Below are 17,315 nucleotides of genomic sequence, written 5' to 3'. Positions count from 1 at the left end.
TTTGCAGCGGTGATGGACAGGCTGACAGATGAGCTCAGGCAGGAGTCTGTGTGAAGTATGATATTTGCAGATAACGCTGATCTGTAGTGAGAGTAGGGAGTAGGTAGTGGAGAGCCTTGAGAGGAGAGGAATGAAAGTGAGACAGGTGGGAAGATGAACAAGAGCAGAGGTACTTAAGGTAGATGAGTTTATTTTCTAGCATCAACCATCCAAAGCAACAGAGTGCAAAAGAGAGGTGAAGAAGAGAATGCAGGCAGGATGTTCCAAGATGAGTGTCAGGGGTAATTTGTGACATAAGATAGGAGCAAGAGTGAAAGGAAAGTTTACAAGATGCTGTTGAGACCTGCTGTAGTGATTTGGAGACAGAGGCACTAAGCTGGAGGTGGCAGAGATGAATATGTCCAGATCTTCACTAAGAGTGAGCAGAATGGACAGGATTAGAAATGAGCGCATCAAAAAGTTGGTCAACAGAGATGCAGAAGGGTGTCATGAGAGACAAGTACTGAATGAATTATAAGCACAAAAAAACTGTCCATAACTGAGCCTCTGGAAACTACCAAACAACAGCTTGAAACGCTGGCCACTAGGCTAAAGAGGTTAGATCCATTCAGCGTGTATTCTCAGGACAGACCCACCTAGGAGCAATAAATTGGCTACTAATAGCAGGTCCTTATCCAGACAAGCTAATAATCGAGATCATAAAAGATCCCCCACATTTTGTCTCAAACTAAAACCAAACAATAAATAGATATCCTTATGCCAACTTCTGCACTGCAATTTGTCACTGATCACAAGAATTATGGCCTTGAAATGATTTTACTATACTGTAAAACATCATTCACATAGTTCATATAGCTTAAACATCCTTTAGTTTCATATTATTAGTTTTTTCTAACATCACTGAAACCAAAAAATTATTTTATGTATATATTTTAAGAAATAACAGACAAGGACTGTTTAAATGTCATTTTGTTTGTACAACATGTATTTTAAATTCTTTTTGCATAAAAATGGTTGAAAACAATACTTGATGACAATAGAGCATTTCAGAATATCTAGCATGGATAAAGGAAACAGTGTTAGTGTGAAATACACAAACAAAATCATAAAAAAGTATTCCTGATAGCAAACTCGGTCATTAGAATACCCACTGAAATAGCTTGGTCGCTTGAGGGTTAAAAATCCTGGGTTGCTATGCCTGGTGAAGCTAATTTTCTTTCTGCTTTAAAATGAAGGTGAAGCTGCTCAAGTAACAGGTACAGATGTAACTTCAGATTTGTCCTTAGGAAAAAACAAAAAATGAAAAAACAAATAATTGTTCTATCTGCAAATGTTCAAAGCTTGAAAAGCATCCCCTACTGCATATTTTCTGTTGAGCTAATGAGCAACAACGAGAATATGTTTTAGGCAACACAGATTAAAGGTTTGCTTTAGTGACTAGCAAACAAACAGTGTGTTTGAGGAAAGAAAATCCTTCTGTCTGCTTTGAGATTCTGCATTAATTCTTTACGGTACATTTACTTTGCAGTGCCTGTTTTACTTTGGTTTTTAGTCTGTTAGCATTTTTCTGCAGCACCCTTTATTCTGACTTTTACATTTCCTGCTAAAATCTGTGTTCAACAGCACGCCCTCATCATCTTTATGTGTCCTCACTGATGGTTAAATCACATAACTGAAACTTGAAAACACATAGACACCCTATAATGTGACGGCATTTTGTTGTGAGGAGTGGATAACAATTTTATTCTTGGTTTCTCCAGTTTCAGTTTTTTATTTATTCATGTTTTTAAGTCAATCTAAAATGTTTCAATTGTGAACTGCACCATGTACCGTACCACTACAGGAGCACCAAAAGGTGTTTATGGCATCCACTGTACCTCCATTTGATTAAAAATGACCTGTTGGTACTTGATTAATATGACTCAGTGACAATGTAAACACTAGCTAAATGCATTAATCTACCTTCCACATCTTTTCTGGAACTAATGTTTGTATTTCTGGAAACTTTATGTTGTTGTGAACTAAAATTGCCATTCTAATAAAACTGGTGAGTCAACACGAATGCTGGTTTGAATCTAGTTGAGCACTTTTTTACTCTCATCAGCCACTGCTGCTGGACAATCATCAGTTATTCCAGTATGATGATGACATTAAGATTCAGACTAAAAGCGGCTTTATTACCTCCTTTAGGATTCTGTTTGTCACAAGCCCAACATCCTTTGTATTCAAGACTTTTCTAAATGGCAATTTTTAAAAAATCTCAAGCTTAGTTTATTTGTCTGTCTTGGTTTTCCCAGTGACTGCTTATTATTTACATGTATGTTATCAAAAGTCAAGATCTGACCTCATGTATGCTGTTGAATTTGGAGTGAAAATTGGTCGATGGATGGAAACACATGCTTACCATTCCAGTGTTTTAACACTACACTCACAATTTTCCACTCACTGCTTAAAAATACCTTCAATTGCATCAAATGCCACGATAACTTAAGCACAATATACAATACATCTGTAGGTTGCCCATTGTTTTTTCTTCATCATCTCTAGTTACATGACACAGTAAGGCTCTCGTGGCAGATGAGGTTTAGTCCTGCAGCAGGCTGGTAGGTGGGAAAGGAGCCCTTTCTTCAAGTCTTTATTAAGGAAGAAGCAGACGATAGGGTTGACCCCCGCTTGGGCAAAACTCATCCACACAGTGGTGGAGAGGTACCGGTGTGGTATTGTGCAAGCCTTGACAAACACCCTCCAGTAGCAAGCTACTATGTAGGGAGACCAGAGCACCAGGAACAGTAATGTGATCACATAGAACATCCTGCCGAGCTGCTTCTCCGCTTTAAACTCCTCCATGCCTAAGAGTCGCCGGTTCTGGTTGTGCAAGTTTTGCCGTATTCCCAGCAGAGTGGGTGGCATCGGGCCCCTACCAAAACCCGCAATCCAGTTAGCAGCTGCTTGGCCTGTAGCTCCTGGCCCATGAAAGGTCCAATTCTGACTGATAGCTGGTACCATCTGGACTGGCTTCATCTTGCGGTGCTTGTATTCAAAGAGAAGTAACTTCATGTAGACAACATGTGTGGCTAGAATGAGTACAGCAAGCATTAGCATGAAGCCCAGTGTGTCATTAGCCTTGAAGTAGCGATGCTCAAAAATGCACTGGTCTTCCTCACGAATGAATTTATAGGTGCCCACATCAAAAACAGGCGGGAATGCCATTGCCACAGACAGCGTCCACACCATGCATACTACTGCCACACATGTCCAGAACGTCATGCGCTTTGAGTAAAACCGGTGGTGTGCAATGGCCATGTAGCGTGTTACACTGATGCAGAAGAGCATGAAGGCAGCATGGAAGCAGAAGAGCACTGCCATGAAGGCTACCACCTTGCAGCTCAGCACGCTGTAGGTCCACGCTGAGCCATTTTTTATAGACACCAGCACAAAGGGGAAGCAGATAGCTGAGCGAATGCTGTCTGCCAGGCACAGATCCAGGAGGAAATAGTAAGGTGCCTTATGCAGAGCCTGGTCCCGGAGTACAAGCAGAGAAACCACCAAGTTCCCCACCAGACTGATGCATATGATCAGCCCAAGTAGCACCAGTTTAATATACGTAGAGATAACGGAGGATGAACTGTCTGCTACCATGCCTTCTGCAGTAGCCACCACTGCTGCCATTGGCCCCACAGGCCCTTCGGTGCTCTCATTTCCATTTGCCATCCCAAATGCCCCCCCACCCATACCACCTTATTTTTAGACAACAAAGTCACCACTCCACCACCACCTCCCTCGTCTGCCGATTGTTCCTCGGTACTCGTGGTTGCTTCCTTTCTGTAGTTTACACTGAACAGGAACACCTCAAGACACATTGCTCCATTTCGAGCAAAGTCCCTTTGTTGTTGTGACCTCTCCTCTTGCCTCTTAATCCTCACAGGGACCCTGAAAGCAACCAGAAGAGATCAAGAATTAGGTGTTTGATGGCTCTTCATCAGAAATGAAAAATCATTTCAGTCACTCATGTATTACTAGCACAGATTAAAAGGACAAAACAACACATGGCTTCTTTTTCTCTAACGTAGAAACCACATTTTTGGTGGCAACATCAAAAACATACTTAAAACATAATTCAGAAATATTCAACACAACTCAAGCAGGATTTTTCCCGTGTTGGTCTACAAATGAGTACTGAAAATCATGACGATTGGCCCATTTCATATATAATCAACCAAATTTGAGGAATAAAATCTCACCTGACCCCTTAAGAGTCAAATTTAAAAAAATAAAAACAAAAAATTGTTTAAGAATTGAAGTGAAATCCCACAAAAATAAAAAATGTTTTCCTTGCAATTATTGCTAATTCTTGCAATCTGAGCTTAGAGGATCTGAGGAACAAAAGATGCAGTCACAGCTTTCTTTTGTACCTTTTATTCCTTTTACTGAACTTTAGAGGCAAATATCCATTTGCTGTGACACTTGAGTTCAGTGTCATGTACCTAAAATTTAACCAAAAAATTAAACAAGGTGTGAAAAATCATTTTAAAAACAATAATAACAGTTGTGAAACAAACCAGTGCTAGCTGGATTGGGACATGTAAAACTAATTGAATTAAAATAAAAATATACAGGAAATATCTTTATCAGTTTGGTCAAATTTCACAACCTTTATTTTTGACTAGGGACAACTAAACACTGTGAATAAGCTGTATTTATATTTTAACATCTACACTGAACTTTCAAAAAAGATCTACTACTAAACGCTAAAGCGAAACATGATCAAATAATAAAAAGCAATAAAAAATACTCAGTGTACAGGCTTATACTAACTCTAATCATCACAGTGTCTTCATACTTCTGATACCCTGTGTGATGTTCAGCCCTTTAAAGTTTATGTTATTATCTTCTGCAATTAGGAAGTAATTAGGAAACTAACTATAAGAATGAGAATGAAAAAGTGAAAAAGAAGAACAAAATATTGTCTAAAGATTCAGAGAATCTGGACAAATGTCTGTTATCATCAGACCCTCAAGCAGCACTGTATTAAAAACAGACATCACTCTATCATGGACATCACTGTGCTCAGGAACACTGCCAGAAATCACAGTCTATGAGGACAGGTTGCTGTGGTATCCACAAATGCAGGTTAAAGCTTCACCATGCAAAGAAGTCACACGTTATCAGTCCACCATCCACCTTATCAGTGTTCATGTTTAAAAGCCTGCATCTCTGATGGTTTGGTCGTGATCTAGTGACTATAGAAGAGGGGACCATCTTTGCAGCCATTCCCAAACTCTCTGTGAATGGTACTCATGGCCATTGATCAGTGGTCTTTGATCAATGGTCATGACAATTTGCACATGATCAAGAAACTGACCTCACAGCCCATTGTTTGCTACTTTCAGTCATTATGTACTCTTTGTAAGGTTGCGGAAACTTGCAGTCAGCTGAGACTAGATGAGTGATGAAAGGGTTCTCACACTGAAAACGCTACGTCCAGATGAACAGAATCAACTTTTGGGGGTACTAAGCATAATCTTAAGGTTATGGTATGGAGGCACTGCTCCCGATTTTTCCGTGAGAATCCCGAATTTCAGTGCCCCTCCCGAAAATCTCCCGGAGCCACCATTCTCCCGAATTTCTTCCGATTTTCCACCCGGACAACAAAATTGAAAAGCCATATCTCAGACTGGCCCAGCCAATTCCAGTTTCGAACAATGGCTACTACTACTGCAGTTACTTAGTTTTAATATTATTTTTATTACTTTTTCTGGGTCGCAAAATAAACTTTTAACATATTTTCAGGCGAGAATGTAGCGGTCTAAACTTCAAATATCTGAGGCGGGGAGAACAGCAAATTCCCGGCACATTGTTTTCAAACCCCCATGGTCTTTCGCTGCTCAGGTTAAACATGATATATAAGTCACTTAAATAACTTAAACATGTTTGGCTTTTTTCAGTGTTTTATTTGTTCATGAGTAAATGGATTTGGCTGAGATTAAATTAGATTAAACAAAACTTTATTAATCCCTCGGGAGGGTTCCTCCGGGGTTTTCACACAGCTGAATAAACGTCAAACAGAAAACTGATTAAACAGAAGTGTGAGATGGTTGAAAATTTACGCCAGCGTCCAGTTATATTTTAGATAGCAAGGAGCAGATGGCAGAGTTTCACTCCACCGAGAGAGCTCGTGACGTAATTCTGAAGGCTAGACTGTCCAATTTCACAGTCGCTCATTTCCGGTCTACCCGGCTTTTGGAGGACCTGGCCCACTTAGACCGCGAAGGCCGGGTCCTCAAGTGGACGCAGCCTCGGAATTTGTACACCCCCCCCCCCCTGTTTCCGGCTGGACAATAATAACGGTGACATTTATTATTTTATCCGATAAATAAACATGAAATCCAACAGCTCTTTTGAATGTCTCCCTAATTCTGAGGTCTCAAGGTTGGCAAGTATGTATGGAGGGTGTCTGTCTCCTGAATCCAAACTGGGAGCTAGTTTCACAGAAGAGGAGCCTGAAAGCTGAAGGCTCTGCCTCCCATTCTACTTTTAAATATCATAGGACCATAAGTGCAGGGGTTGGGGTGATACAGTACTATGGGATCTTTAAGATAAGACAGGGTTTGATTATTCAAAACCCTGTATGTGATGAAAAGGAGTTTAAATTTGATTCAGGATTTGACGGGGAGTTTTAGGACATCCTGATAATAATGAATTACAGTAGTCCAGCCTAGAAGTAATAAATGCATGAACTAGTTTTTCAGCGTCACTCTGAGACAGGATATTTCTAATTTTAGAGATATTGCACAAATGGAAGAAAGCAGGAAATATTTGTTTAATAGGCACATTGAAGGACATTCCCCGGTAACACAAGATTCCTCACAATGTTACTGGAGGCCAAGGTAATGCCATCCAGAATAAGCATCTTGTTAGATATCGTATTTCTAAGATTTTCAGGGCCGAGTACAATAACCTCAGTTTGATCTGAATTTAGAAGCAGAAAATTAGAGGCCATCCAGGCCTTTGTGTCTTTAAGATATTCCTTCTTTCAGCTATCTGGCTTCATGGACAGATAAAGCTGGGTATCATCTTCATAGCAGTGAAAGTGTATGCTATGCAATCTAATAGCAAATATTTTTATTAGAAAGGTACACTGACCATTGAAGCATTTGTTCTATATTGTATCGATATATGTATCTATATTGTAAATAAAAAATGATTTTATGAGGATGAAAATCATGAATTCTGTCTTTTTTTTACATTTTACAAAGCATCCTAACTTTTTTGAAATTATTTTCTACATAAAAAGATCCCTCAGAGTAACTTGTAAGTAGTTGTTAATGTTAATGTGCAAGAGTCCAGCAAGAGAAGAACACTGAACAAGAATGGCATCCATAGCACGGCTGCAAGAAGAAAGCTTTGTTCTCAAAAAGAACAGTGCTACCAAGACCACACAGAAAGAAGACCAGAACACTCTTAAACACAGTTTTGTGGATATGTCAAACTAAAATATCACTTTGTGGTTTAAATGATAACTCTTCAATGCAGAGAAACCAGAGCACTGCATTACAGTGGTGAGTTAATTTCGGCACATTTTATTTCTGCTTCGGGATGGCTAACCGTCATTGATGACACTACATTTAAACTTGTATTAGCAAATTCAATCCCAAACCCACTTTGTAAAAACAAAACATCCCGACACTTCAAACTTTAGCTTTGTTCAGGACTATATCAAAAAGTGAAAAAGCAATACTGCTCTTCCCTGTTTATTTGGTGGAAGAGGATTAGAGCAGAGTTTCAAATCGATGGCTTCACTAGGTGGCAGGAATAACTGTTCCTTATGAGTTTAACTGTAGGTACACTGGATGTTTCTAATTTAGCACTGAGATGACAGTTGAAAACAGCAATTTGACAACCATCGGAAAACATGCATTACCGAAGGAATTCTCTTGCTGACGTTTCAGGATTTATGTTGAAGTTAATTTGATAGGATTTACAAAAATACAGAGCTAAGAGCACACTGTCAACACGAATTGAAGCCCTACTAAGTCACAGGCTGGGAGCTGTGGTGAATTCTGTGAGAGAGGCTGTGCATCTTAAAGGAGGGGCTTTGTCAAGCTGAAAGTTGGTTGGCGGCGGAGGGCAGAGTCACTGTCAGGAACTGGGTAGCAACAGCAACCCAGTACCTCTAGCTTTACATCGGTGGGAGGAGGCGACAAAGCTCACTGGATGAGATGTACATTGTTGGTTTCTGACAGCTGCACCCAGCATCAGGCTTCCCTACATGGAGTCTACAGGTCTGTTGAGGACATGGGGGCCACCGGGTGCTACAGTCCAGCCTTAAGGAGGGTGGATGTCTCAAAAACTGAAACAGCGTTGTCTATATGCCCCCAGGAGTTTGTTCTGTGTTCTGTGAATGGCCCAAACATCAAATGACACTAAATAAGTTGTCAGTCCCAGTGCTGATCAAGGCTGTATAACTGCTGGAAATCCTGTATTATTTATCATCAACATCATTTATGCTGCTCTGAGGCATGCTTCAACATTCTGATTTGCTCTACATTCAGAGGCCCTCATTTGGTGCTCACCCTGTACAGGCTGGGGCAGACAAAGGGCAACAGTCTTAGCAAGCTGCAATTGTCTGGGCCTAGAGGAGGATGTTAGAAAGATGCCAGCAAGAGCTTACTGCACTCAGATAAATATACAGGCACACAGAAGCAGGAAGTGTGACATTTTGTGTAGGCAATATTAAATGGCAGTCATGCTGAGCTCCTTACCTGCCGTGGGTTTCTTGTCCAGACGTCTGTTGCAGTCTACATGAAATACGGTGATGCACCTGGCTTCTAGCCTAAAAACAGAAGCATCTAACAGTGCATGGGTAACGTTGCCGGTGGACCAAATCTGTATTAAAAAAGTGTTGCACACTACCTTTAAAAATCAAAAGGTTTAAAGAAGCAAAAGCAGCTTTCCTCTTTTTTCTTGTGCATGTCATATCTCGGTGCTTTTCACACAACCTGTGCCGGTGGCCAGTAAGCGCCTAGTCCCATTCACAGCACACAGTGTGTACGCCACCATTCAAACACTTTATGATGCATATGCTGTCAACTCGTATCTCCTGTCTATATGTTAGAAATCGGAGGCAGTAATATCCTGTAAAAGCAGCCGTAAAGCCATGTTTGGTCGGGGCTGTCAGACAGCAACAGACGCCCTGTGGATCCTCGGCTTCTCGCGGTCGTCGGAAACCTTGACGATTCCTCGCTGCACTTCAGTGCGCAGTATTCCAGTCAAGTCGGAGGAAACCTCCCGTGTGTTGTTCATGAAATCCTTTAGCATGTCGAAGCAATGCAGGGCTTCTGCTTAGGAAAAAATGGTTAGCTTGCTAACGTGCTGAGGCCAGAAAGCTCCAGGCTGCGCGATGACACGGAGACCAGTCCTCATTGTGTCCCGCAGCCTGTCAGCAGCCAGGCATGATAAACAGGAGCATATGTGGGATAACAGCGTAGATGGAAATATCTCCGGTCGTGAACTGGCAGATGGAAATGCAGTATGCAAAGGACAGCTTCTGTGGGCCCAGCTTCGGTAATGAGCACCAAAACAGGCAACTCCTGCTGGTATCGCAGTGATTTTAATCCCGTTAGTTCCACGGACAGGGCCGATCTGAAGCATGGGGATGAGGGCACCCTTCCCCCCATGGGCACACACATTGTATTTAAACTAACATCATATGAGTGCTACTTATTTCATTTGTAAAGAATAAAAATGAATAAATGCATTTTTTCACAATTAATCTAAAGAAAACGACACAGTAAATCAAATCCTTTTGATGAAGCTTAAAATTAACATGAAATCTCGTGTATTTTTGCAGATTTTTTGTGTTAAATAAAAGGTGTGAAAACAACAAAATTTCTTAATAATACAGTCACATGCTGTTCTAATACAGTTAAACAGGTTGCAGGAAAGTATTGTTTTTTAGTCAGGATCAAGTATCTAATTCTATGTATACTTCACAAAAAAGTTTAATAATGTTATTAAACTAGTAGTGGGATTTATAATTAGGACAATCCACTGTTCATTTTTGATAATATCAGCTGTACCATCGGTTTCATATGTAACTTTGAATAAAAATCTTTTGTATTTATTAGATGTCTACAATTTTAAAACATATTCCCAACATAAAGTTAACTTATTTACCTTTTAAAAAATTTCCAGAAAATGTTACTGAAATTACAATATACCGTAATTGCAGATCTTATCTTATTATGATTCCACATACAATCATACATTTAATGGATATGAACATTGACAGAGTAGCACTTAATAAAATAATGGCGTCACTTTAATAATAATGTCATAATAGTGTCATAATGGTGCTCCAATATAACATTACTACATTTAAATTTACAATGTTTGTCCTTAAAATATTTAAAAATGAAAAATCTACTGTAAGAACAAGATTGCTCTTCCTGCAGGAAATACATTTTGATGGTTTGAGTAAGTCTAGATAAATATCAATGGTATTGAAAGAAGCTGTACATAATACTACATTTGTGAGATGGTTATGAGTATTTTTTCTAATAGTTAAAATTTATTTGTGAAGAACTTCATGAAGTCATTGCTAGTTAAGGTTAAAGGAATAGTTGACTCAACAGAGCTCTGACTTTTTGTCAGCCTGACTGCAGTGGTAAAGACAAACCTAGGGTTGTTCTTATTTTGTTCAATTAGAGATGAATAGTAAGATGTTCCAGTTTCATGCAGGTCTTTTTATTTTTTTTTTACAAACCAGCAAACAATTTTTCCAGGTTAAATGATGATCTTCTAAGTTAATGAGATGCTATTTCCTCTCCAGCTTACGAGTTATCTGCTTTAAGATGTGTGTTTGAAAGTTATACCAGGGAGTCGAGTACTTCTAATTTTAAGGCTTTCTTTTTCAGAGGAGCTACAGTATCCAGAGTTTTACGCAGTGACGAAGTAAAATTATTAACAGTGTAACTGACCTGTGGAGTAGTTTTCAGGTTGCTGCTCTGCACTGTGTTTGCACAAGGCGTTGAAGAAGATAACAGTGGATGAATTATATCTTTACACTTAGTTATATCCCTGATGGAAAGAAATCTACTGTGACGATATCTAGTCCCCACTGCTGTGTAATTCATTAATGTAAAGTGAAGTGTTTCTAATACATGATAAGACAAAAAAGGTTTTCAGGAAATACTGTTAAATATTCTGTTTGTATTCAGTATGTCAGAACAAGAGTGTTAATAAAGTGGTGGGTGGGTTCTTTTACATTTTGAAGGAAGTGCATCTTAATTCCACCTATTTCACATACAAGTTATTAGACAGAAACATGGGTGTGCCATGGGTTCCCCAATATCAACCATTGTGGCCGACTTGTAAGTGGAAGAAGCGGAAAAGAGGGCTTTGTTACCCTACCCTGGAATACCACCAAGTCATTGGTTCAGGTATGTTAATGACACCTGGGTGAAAATCAAATCGGGGGTCCCCTGACACAGTTCACTGTTCATTCAGTGGGCTAGTTTCAGTTGTTGTGCAATGTACTGTTTATTATCTGGAACCAGAAAATTAGAGGTCATCCACGTCTTTATTTCTGTAAAACATTCCTGCAGTTTAACTAATTGGTGTGTGTTATCTGGCTTCATGGATAGATAGAGTTGGGTATCATCTGCATAGCAGTGAAAATGTATACTATGCCTTCTGATGATACTGCCAAAGGGAAGCATATATAATTGGTCTAATAGTTAAAATTTATTTGTGAAGAACTTCATGAAGTCATTACTCGTTAACGTTAAAGGAATGGTTGGCTCAGCAGAGCTCTGACTGTTTGTCAGCCTGGCTACAGTGCTGAAGAGAAACCTGGGGTTGTTCTTATTTTCTTTAATCAGTGAAGCAACAAACTATTTCTCCAGGCTAAATGATGATCTTCTAATTTTGTGATAAGCCATTTCCTCTCCAGCTTACGAGTTAAGTTACTTTAAGGTCCACGTTTGAGAGTTATACCACGGAGTCAAGTACTTCTGATTTGAGGCTCTATTTTTCAGAGGAGCTACAGTATCCAGAGTCGTACGTAGTGAGGAGGTAAAATTATTAACAAAATAATCAACCTTTGTTGGAGCAGTGTTGCCAACTTAGCGATTTTGTCGCTATATTTAGCGAGTTTTCAGACCCCCTTAGCGACTTTTTTTCTAAAAAGCGACTAGCGACAAATCTGGCGACTTTTGCTGGTGTTATTGGAGACTTATGACGACTTTTTGACATGAAACCATGTATCGCTCTTACTGTCAACAAGCAGCCAGTGCTTCCGTGGGCACATCGCCCAAGTCAAAGTGCTCACAGGCGGTGGATAGTCCTCACGCAGCAGTCGCCCTCAGCAGCTGTCAGAGCAGATGTTGTTCACCCTTACGCGTACAAACTGCAAATGAATCGCGCAAACTGCAACATTTACCGCTGCTCCCTAGGGCGGGAGCAGCGGTAAATGTTCATTTTTCTTTTTCTAAAATAAATCAGTGCACTAAAACATCATTCCAACATAGTCACTTGCTCATTTCCTCCATCGTGTGTGTGCCTCTCTGTGACATAAGCTAAACATCTAGCTAGCTAGCTCATCATGTCTCAGTCTAAACTGTACACTCAAAAATACAGGAAAGAGTGGGAATCAAACCCTGAATTTAAGGGCTGGTTGAAGCAGTTTATTGGAGATGATACACGTGCATACTGCCTGTATTGCAAGGTGGATTTCTATGCCAAACTGAGTGATGTGAAAAAACACATGCTAACACAAAAACATACTCAAAAGGCAAAGCATTATAACAGTTCCACCCAAATGAAACTGCAGTTTCTTACTAAAAAAACAGACTCTTCAAAAAAGGCCGAAGCCACCATGGCATTAGCTATCGCTGAACACTGTTCCATGCTAGCATCTGATCATATTGGAGAGGCATGTAGAGCTGCTTTCTCAGACTCCACTGCTGCCACCCATTTCAAAATGCACAGGACAAAGTGCACAGAAATGATTAACGGTGTTCTGGAACTGAAAAAGTTGGTTGCAGATGTGGGTGATCAGCGTTTCAGCCTCCTCCTCGATGAGTCCACAGATGTAAGTGTTTCTAAGTATCTGGGGGTTGTCATAAGGTACTTTAGTGACACCAAGCAGACAATTGTGTCCACTTTTCTATGGAGTTAAATCAGGGCCATAATGTTTGTGTAGTTAAAAGAAAAATTTGAAATCGAAAATATGTAAACTGAAAGCAAAAGTCACATTTTTAGAGTGAACTTTGAAAAAGAAAGAGATGGATTTAAAATAAAATCAAACGTTTTGAATATTTGTATTAACTGAAAACCCAATGGTTCTTTTATCTATAATTTCTCTGAGTAAACTTTATTTAAAAATTTTCAGTAATCTTTTTTTCATTATTATTATTTTTAAAAAATCTATTCAGTCTCAGATTACATTTTTTCAGATTCAGATCTTTTAAATTAATGTACAAAAAAAAATTCTTCAGGTTCGGATTTTTCTCTCAGCTTCAATTTTTTTTTTTACTTTCAGATCTCTATTTTTCAGTTACAGACTTTTGGCCCTGTTTTGGCCTGGTGGGCGTGGCTAAACAGAGAGGGGCGGGGAATCATGAGTGACAGCAGACCGCTGCAGGCTCAAGATGGTCCATTTTTCATGTTGCCTTCAGGAAACCTGGGAATGAACATAATTTATCAAACACCTCCTGCACTGTATTATTTGATAATGTTTAGAAAACATGTCATGCATAACTGCTAAAACTCAGTTACTAAAGCTCTTTCAAGCAGTAATGTGTACAAATTACGCCGTAACTGATCAATTATGAGACGTTTTCCCAGCCACTACGTGAGAAGTGGTCATTTCCCATGCTCTCAAAGTAGCGCGCATTGTATCGGGTGGTAGCTGCTGTTAACTTGTCCCTCAGTGAACGATGGTGTCGTCTTCCAACAACACTGCTGGCGCGAACAATCAGGTGAGTGTTTAAGTTTGGAACAATTACACTGCAGTCTGTGAATACTACGAATTTAAGAAGTGGCTATTGTTACGGTTAATTTTTCGGCTATTCTGTTTTTTTATTTTATAACGTTTTTTGCTGAAATGCTAGCTCAACAGAAACGCCTCGCTATCATTTTCGGCTGAAACTTACGTCCTAGTTGATCTGTAAGCTTGGAGAACAACAAAGTTAGTGAAGTAACGTAAAATTCTTTGTATTTAATTTAGGAGCAGCTAAAAAGAGAGATGCTTCAGCGACTATGTGACTATGTGACTATGTGACTGTAACTTGTAAATTTAAATCATGTTTTTATTAAGTACTCGGTATCGGCATCAGCGTGTACTGAAATGCAAGTACTCGTACCCGTACTCGTTTTCCAAAAAAGTGGTATCGGTGCATCCCTAGTTAAACATAAATAAGTATGCATCAGCATGATAGTGTATAATGCTAGCACAAACAAAAATCTGGGAGACACTCAAGAATGTTTGCTTCCACTTAATTAATTCTTGTTTTTAATGGCCTTTCATTTTCTATGTGATGACCAGTGAATCACCAGTGCTGTTTTCACATGCTCTAAAGTAATAATTGCAAATAACATGTTGACACATCATCAAAAAAATTAATTGTATTAACAATAAATGTAAGTATATAGGGCTTGGCATTACACTTTGAATTCTGGTATGTGGGAGCCATGTTAATTGTGTAAGAAATGTAAATAAACCATAGAAACAAACAGTACATCAGAGAAACAGCCAATTTAGAAGAGGGAAGGTAAAAACAACATATTAAAATTCCCAAAAGTATGCTGCATATGAATACGTGAACGAGGGAAGCCTGGAATTTGTATGTGGACAAAAATCTGCATTATGTACAGGTTGGATCTATATGAAACAGCCAATAATGAGCACATAGACAGAAGAAAAACTTCTTGCCACCGCAGTTTGCTCTCTCTCTCTGTTACGTAATAAATTGTAAACTCCTTTAGTAGTGCCTTTATTACTTAATTATTTTTATTATTATTATTATTATTATCATTTATTGTTATTTACTTAAACATGACACATAGTTTAGGGAAGATTTTGCAGTTGTGTCATTTCAACTGGAATCATTCAGCTGCACATTACTTGGGGGAAAAAAGGCCTTCTGAAAAAGATCTCTTACTTCTTGCTTTAGAACATGATACTATTATTGCTTTTTATCTATAACTCACGCATATGTATATTGTAGGAAAACCGTGAAAATTTGACACGTTTTTCCCTCGTGATAATTTGTAGCATCGCAAAGGCGTACATTATTGAGTAATAACAAATCAAATGATTGATTTGATTAGATTTAAGCATCAAGACCGAGAATGACCAGCACACTGTTTGAAGAAACAAGGATTCCTCCTGAGGAGCAGGCTAAAGTGGCTGGGGAGAGGGTAGTCTGGGTCTATTTACTGAAGCTGCTGGCCCCGCCAGCGGAGCCCGGAACCAGATAATGGATGGATGAGAGTCTTGCAACATTGCCGTAGCGCAGGTGATGAAGACTGCATCCCAAGCCCGATTAGTTATGGAGTCTTTTAAAATGTTTTCCATATTTTTGGGGAAGGATCAAATTGTTAATATTACTTTACCTTTCGAAGTAAGTTTCAGCCGAAAATGATAGCGAGGCGTTTCTGTTGAGCTAGCATTTCAGCAAAAAACGTTATAAAATAAAAAAACAGAATAGCCGAAAAATTAACCGTAACAATAGCCACTTCTTAAATTCGTAGTATTCACAGACTGCAGTGTAATTGTTCCAAACTTAAACACTCACCTGATTGTTCGCGCCAGCAGTGTTGTTGGAAGACGACGCCATCGTTCACTGAGGGACAAGTTAACAGCAGCCCCCACCCGATACAATGCGCGCTACTTTGAGAGCATGGGAAATGACCACTTCTCACGTAGTGGCTGGGAAAACGTCTCATAATTGATCAGTTACGGCGTAATTTGTACACATTACTGCTTGAAAGAGCTTTAGTAACTGAGTTTTAGCAGTTATGCATGACATGTTTTCTAAACATTATCAAATAATACAGTGCAGGAGGTGTTTGATAAATTATGTTCATTCCCAGGTTTCCTGAAGGCAACATGAAAAATGGACCACCTTGAGCCTGCAGCGGTCTGCTGTCACTCATGATTCCCCGCCCCTCTCTGTGTAGCCACGCCCACCAGGCCAAAACAGGGCCAAAAGTCTGTAACTGAAAAATAGAGATCTGAAAGTGAAAAAAAAAAATTGAAGCTGAGAGAAAAATCCGAACCTGAAGAATTTTTTTTGTACATTAATTTAAAAGATCTGAATCTGAAAAAATGTAATCTGAGACTGAATAGATTTTTTAAAAATAATAATAATGAAAAAAAGATTACTGAAAATTTTTAAATAAAGTTTACTCAGAGAAATTATAGATAAAAGAACCATTGGGGGGTTCCGGTAATGGCGGCTGGCTGAAAGGACGTGCCCACTCCTGCTCCGCTATCTTTCTGTAAAATCCTGAATAATACTCGTTTGTTAGACATTGAACGACACCTAGGACAGCTGTGATGCCTCTCTCGCAAAGGAAACCCGGGAAAAACATTAGTAGACCGACTCAATCGAAATTATCTAACTTCACTTCTAAGTTGAACTCTGAGGCTAGCTGTGAAGCTAGTGTTAGCCGTGAAGATAGCGAGACTGGTATCAACGCTAGTCGGGCGATGGAGGAAGGAAATGATGAGCCGACTGAGAGGGAAGAGACGGCCGAAGGCTCAGACGTAATACTGGCGGCTATTGCAAGCTTGAAATCCGACTTTTCCTCCAAACTTGATGGTATTTTGTCAGCAATAGAGACCGTGAGGAAGGATGTTAATGAGTGTGTCAAGCGGGTCAGCGAGGCGGAGGCCCGGATATCTGTAGCAGAAGATAGCATTACCACCTTGGAAGCAAAGGTACGGACTCTTGAAAATAACAACAAAAACCTCGAGGACAAAGTGCTGGATCTGGAGACCAGATCGCGACGATCTAACTTGAGACTTGTTAACCTGCCCGAGGACGCAGAAGGAGAAGACGCGTGCGCTTTCTTGGAAAACTGGCTACCAGAGGCTCTGAACTTGGCGCCGCTACGAACCGCTCTGACGCTGGAGAGAGCGCATCGGGTCGGCCAGAAGAATATGTCAAATACCGCTGCACCAAGGACTATGATCATGAAGTTTCTAAACTACAAGGATAAAATGACCGTGATAAGAGCTGCCAGGGCAAAGGGTCAGATTCTTTTCAAGAATCACCCGGTGAGATTTTATGAGGACCTAGCGACTG

At 39.7% G+C, this 17,315-nt stretch overlaps 1 protein-coding gene across 1 annotated transcript; it reads right to left on the bottom strand.

Annotated features, from left to right (window-relative positions):
* Nucleotides 1–964: 964 nt before the first annotated feature.
* Nucleotides 965–9,652, bottom strand: gpr173 (G protein-coupled receptor 173). The gene is made up of 2 exons (XM_005465665.4): nucleotides 8,763–9,652; nucleotides 965–3,930 (listed from the first exon to the last, which is right to left on the bottom strand). Exon 2 carries the CDS (start codon nucleotides 3,730–3,732, stop codon nucleotides 2,548–2,550), a length of 1,185 nt encoding a protein of 394 aa, XP_005465722.1. The 5' UTR covers nucleotides 3,733–3,930; nucleotides 8,763–9,652; the 3' UTR covers nucleotides 965–2,547.
* Between the last annotated feature and the right edge of the window lie 7,663 nt (nucleotides 9,653–17,315).

The sequence above is a fragment of the Oreochromis niloticus genome, linkage group LG20 (genome assembly GCF_001858045.2).
Source record: "Oreochromis niloticus isolate F11D_XX linkage group LG20, O_niloticus_UMD_NMBU, whole genome shotgun sequence".
Taxonomy (NCBI): Eukaryota; Metazoa; Chordata; class Actinopteri; order Cichliformes; family Cichlidae; genus Oreochromis; species Oreochromis niloticus.
Note: the sequence above shows the minus strand (reverse complement) of the source record. Positions and strands in the feature narration are given on the sequence as shown.

Excerpts from the sequence above, each read along its gene's own strand:
- gpr173 (XM_005465665.4), bottom strand. The coding sequence starts at position 3,732 with ATGGGTGGGGGGGCATTTGGGATGGCAAATGGAAATGAGAGCACCGAA.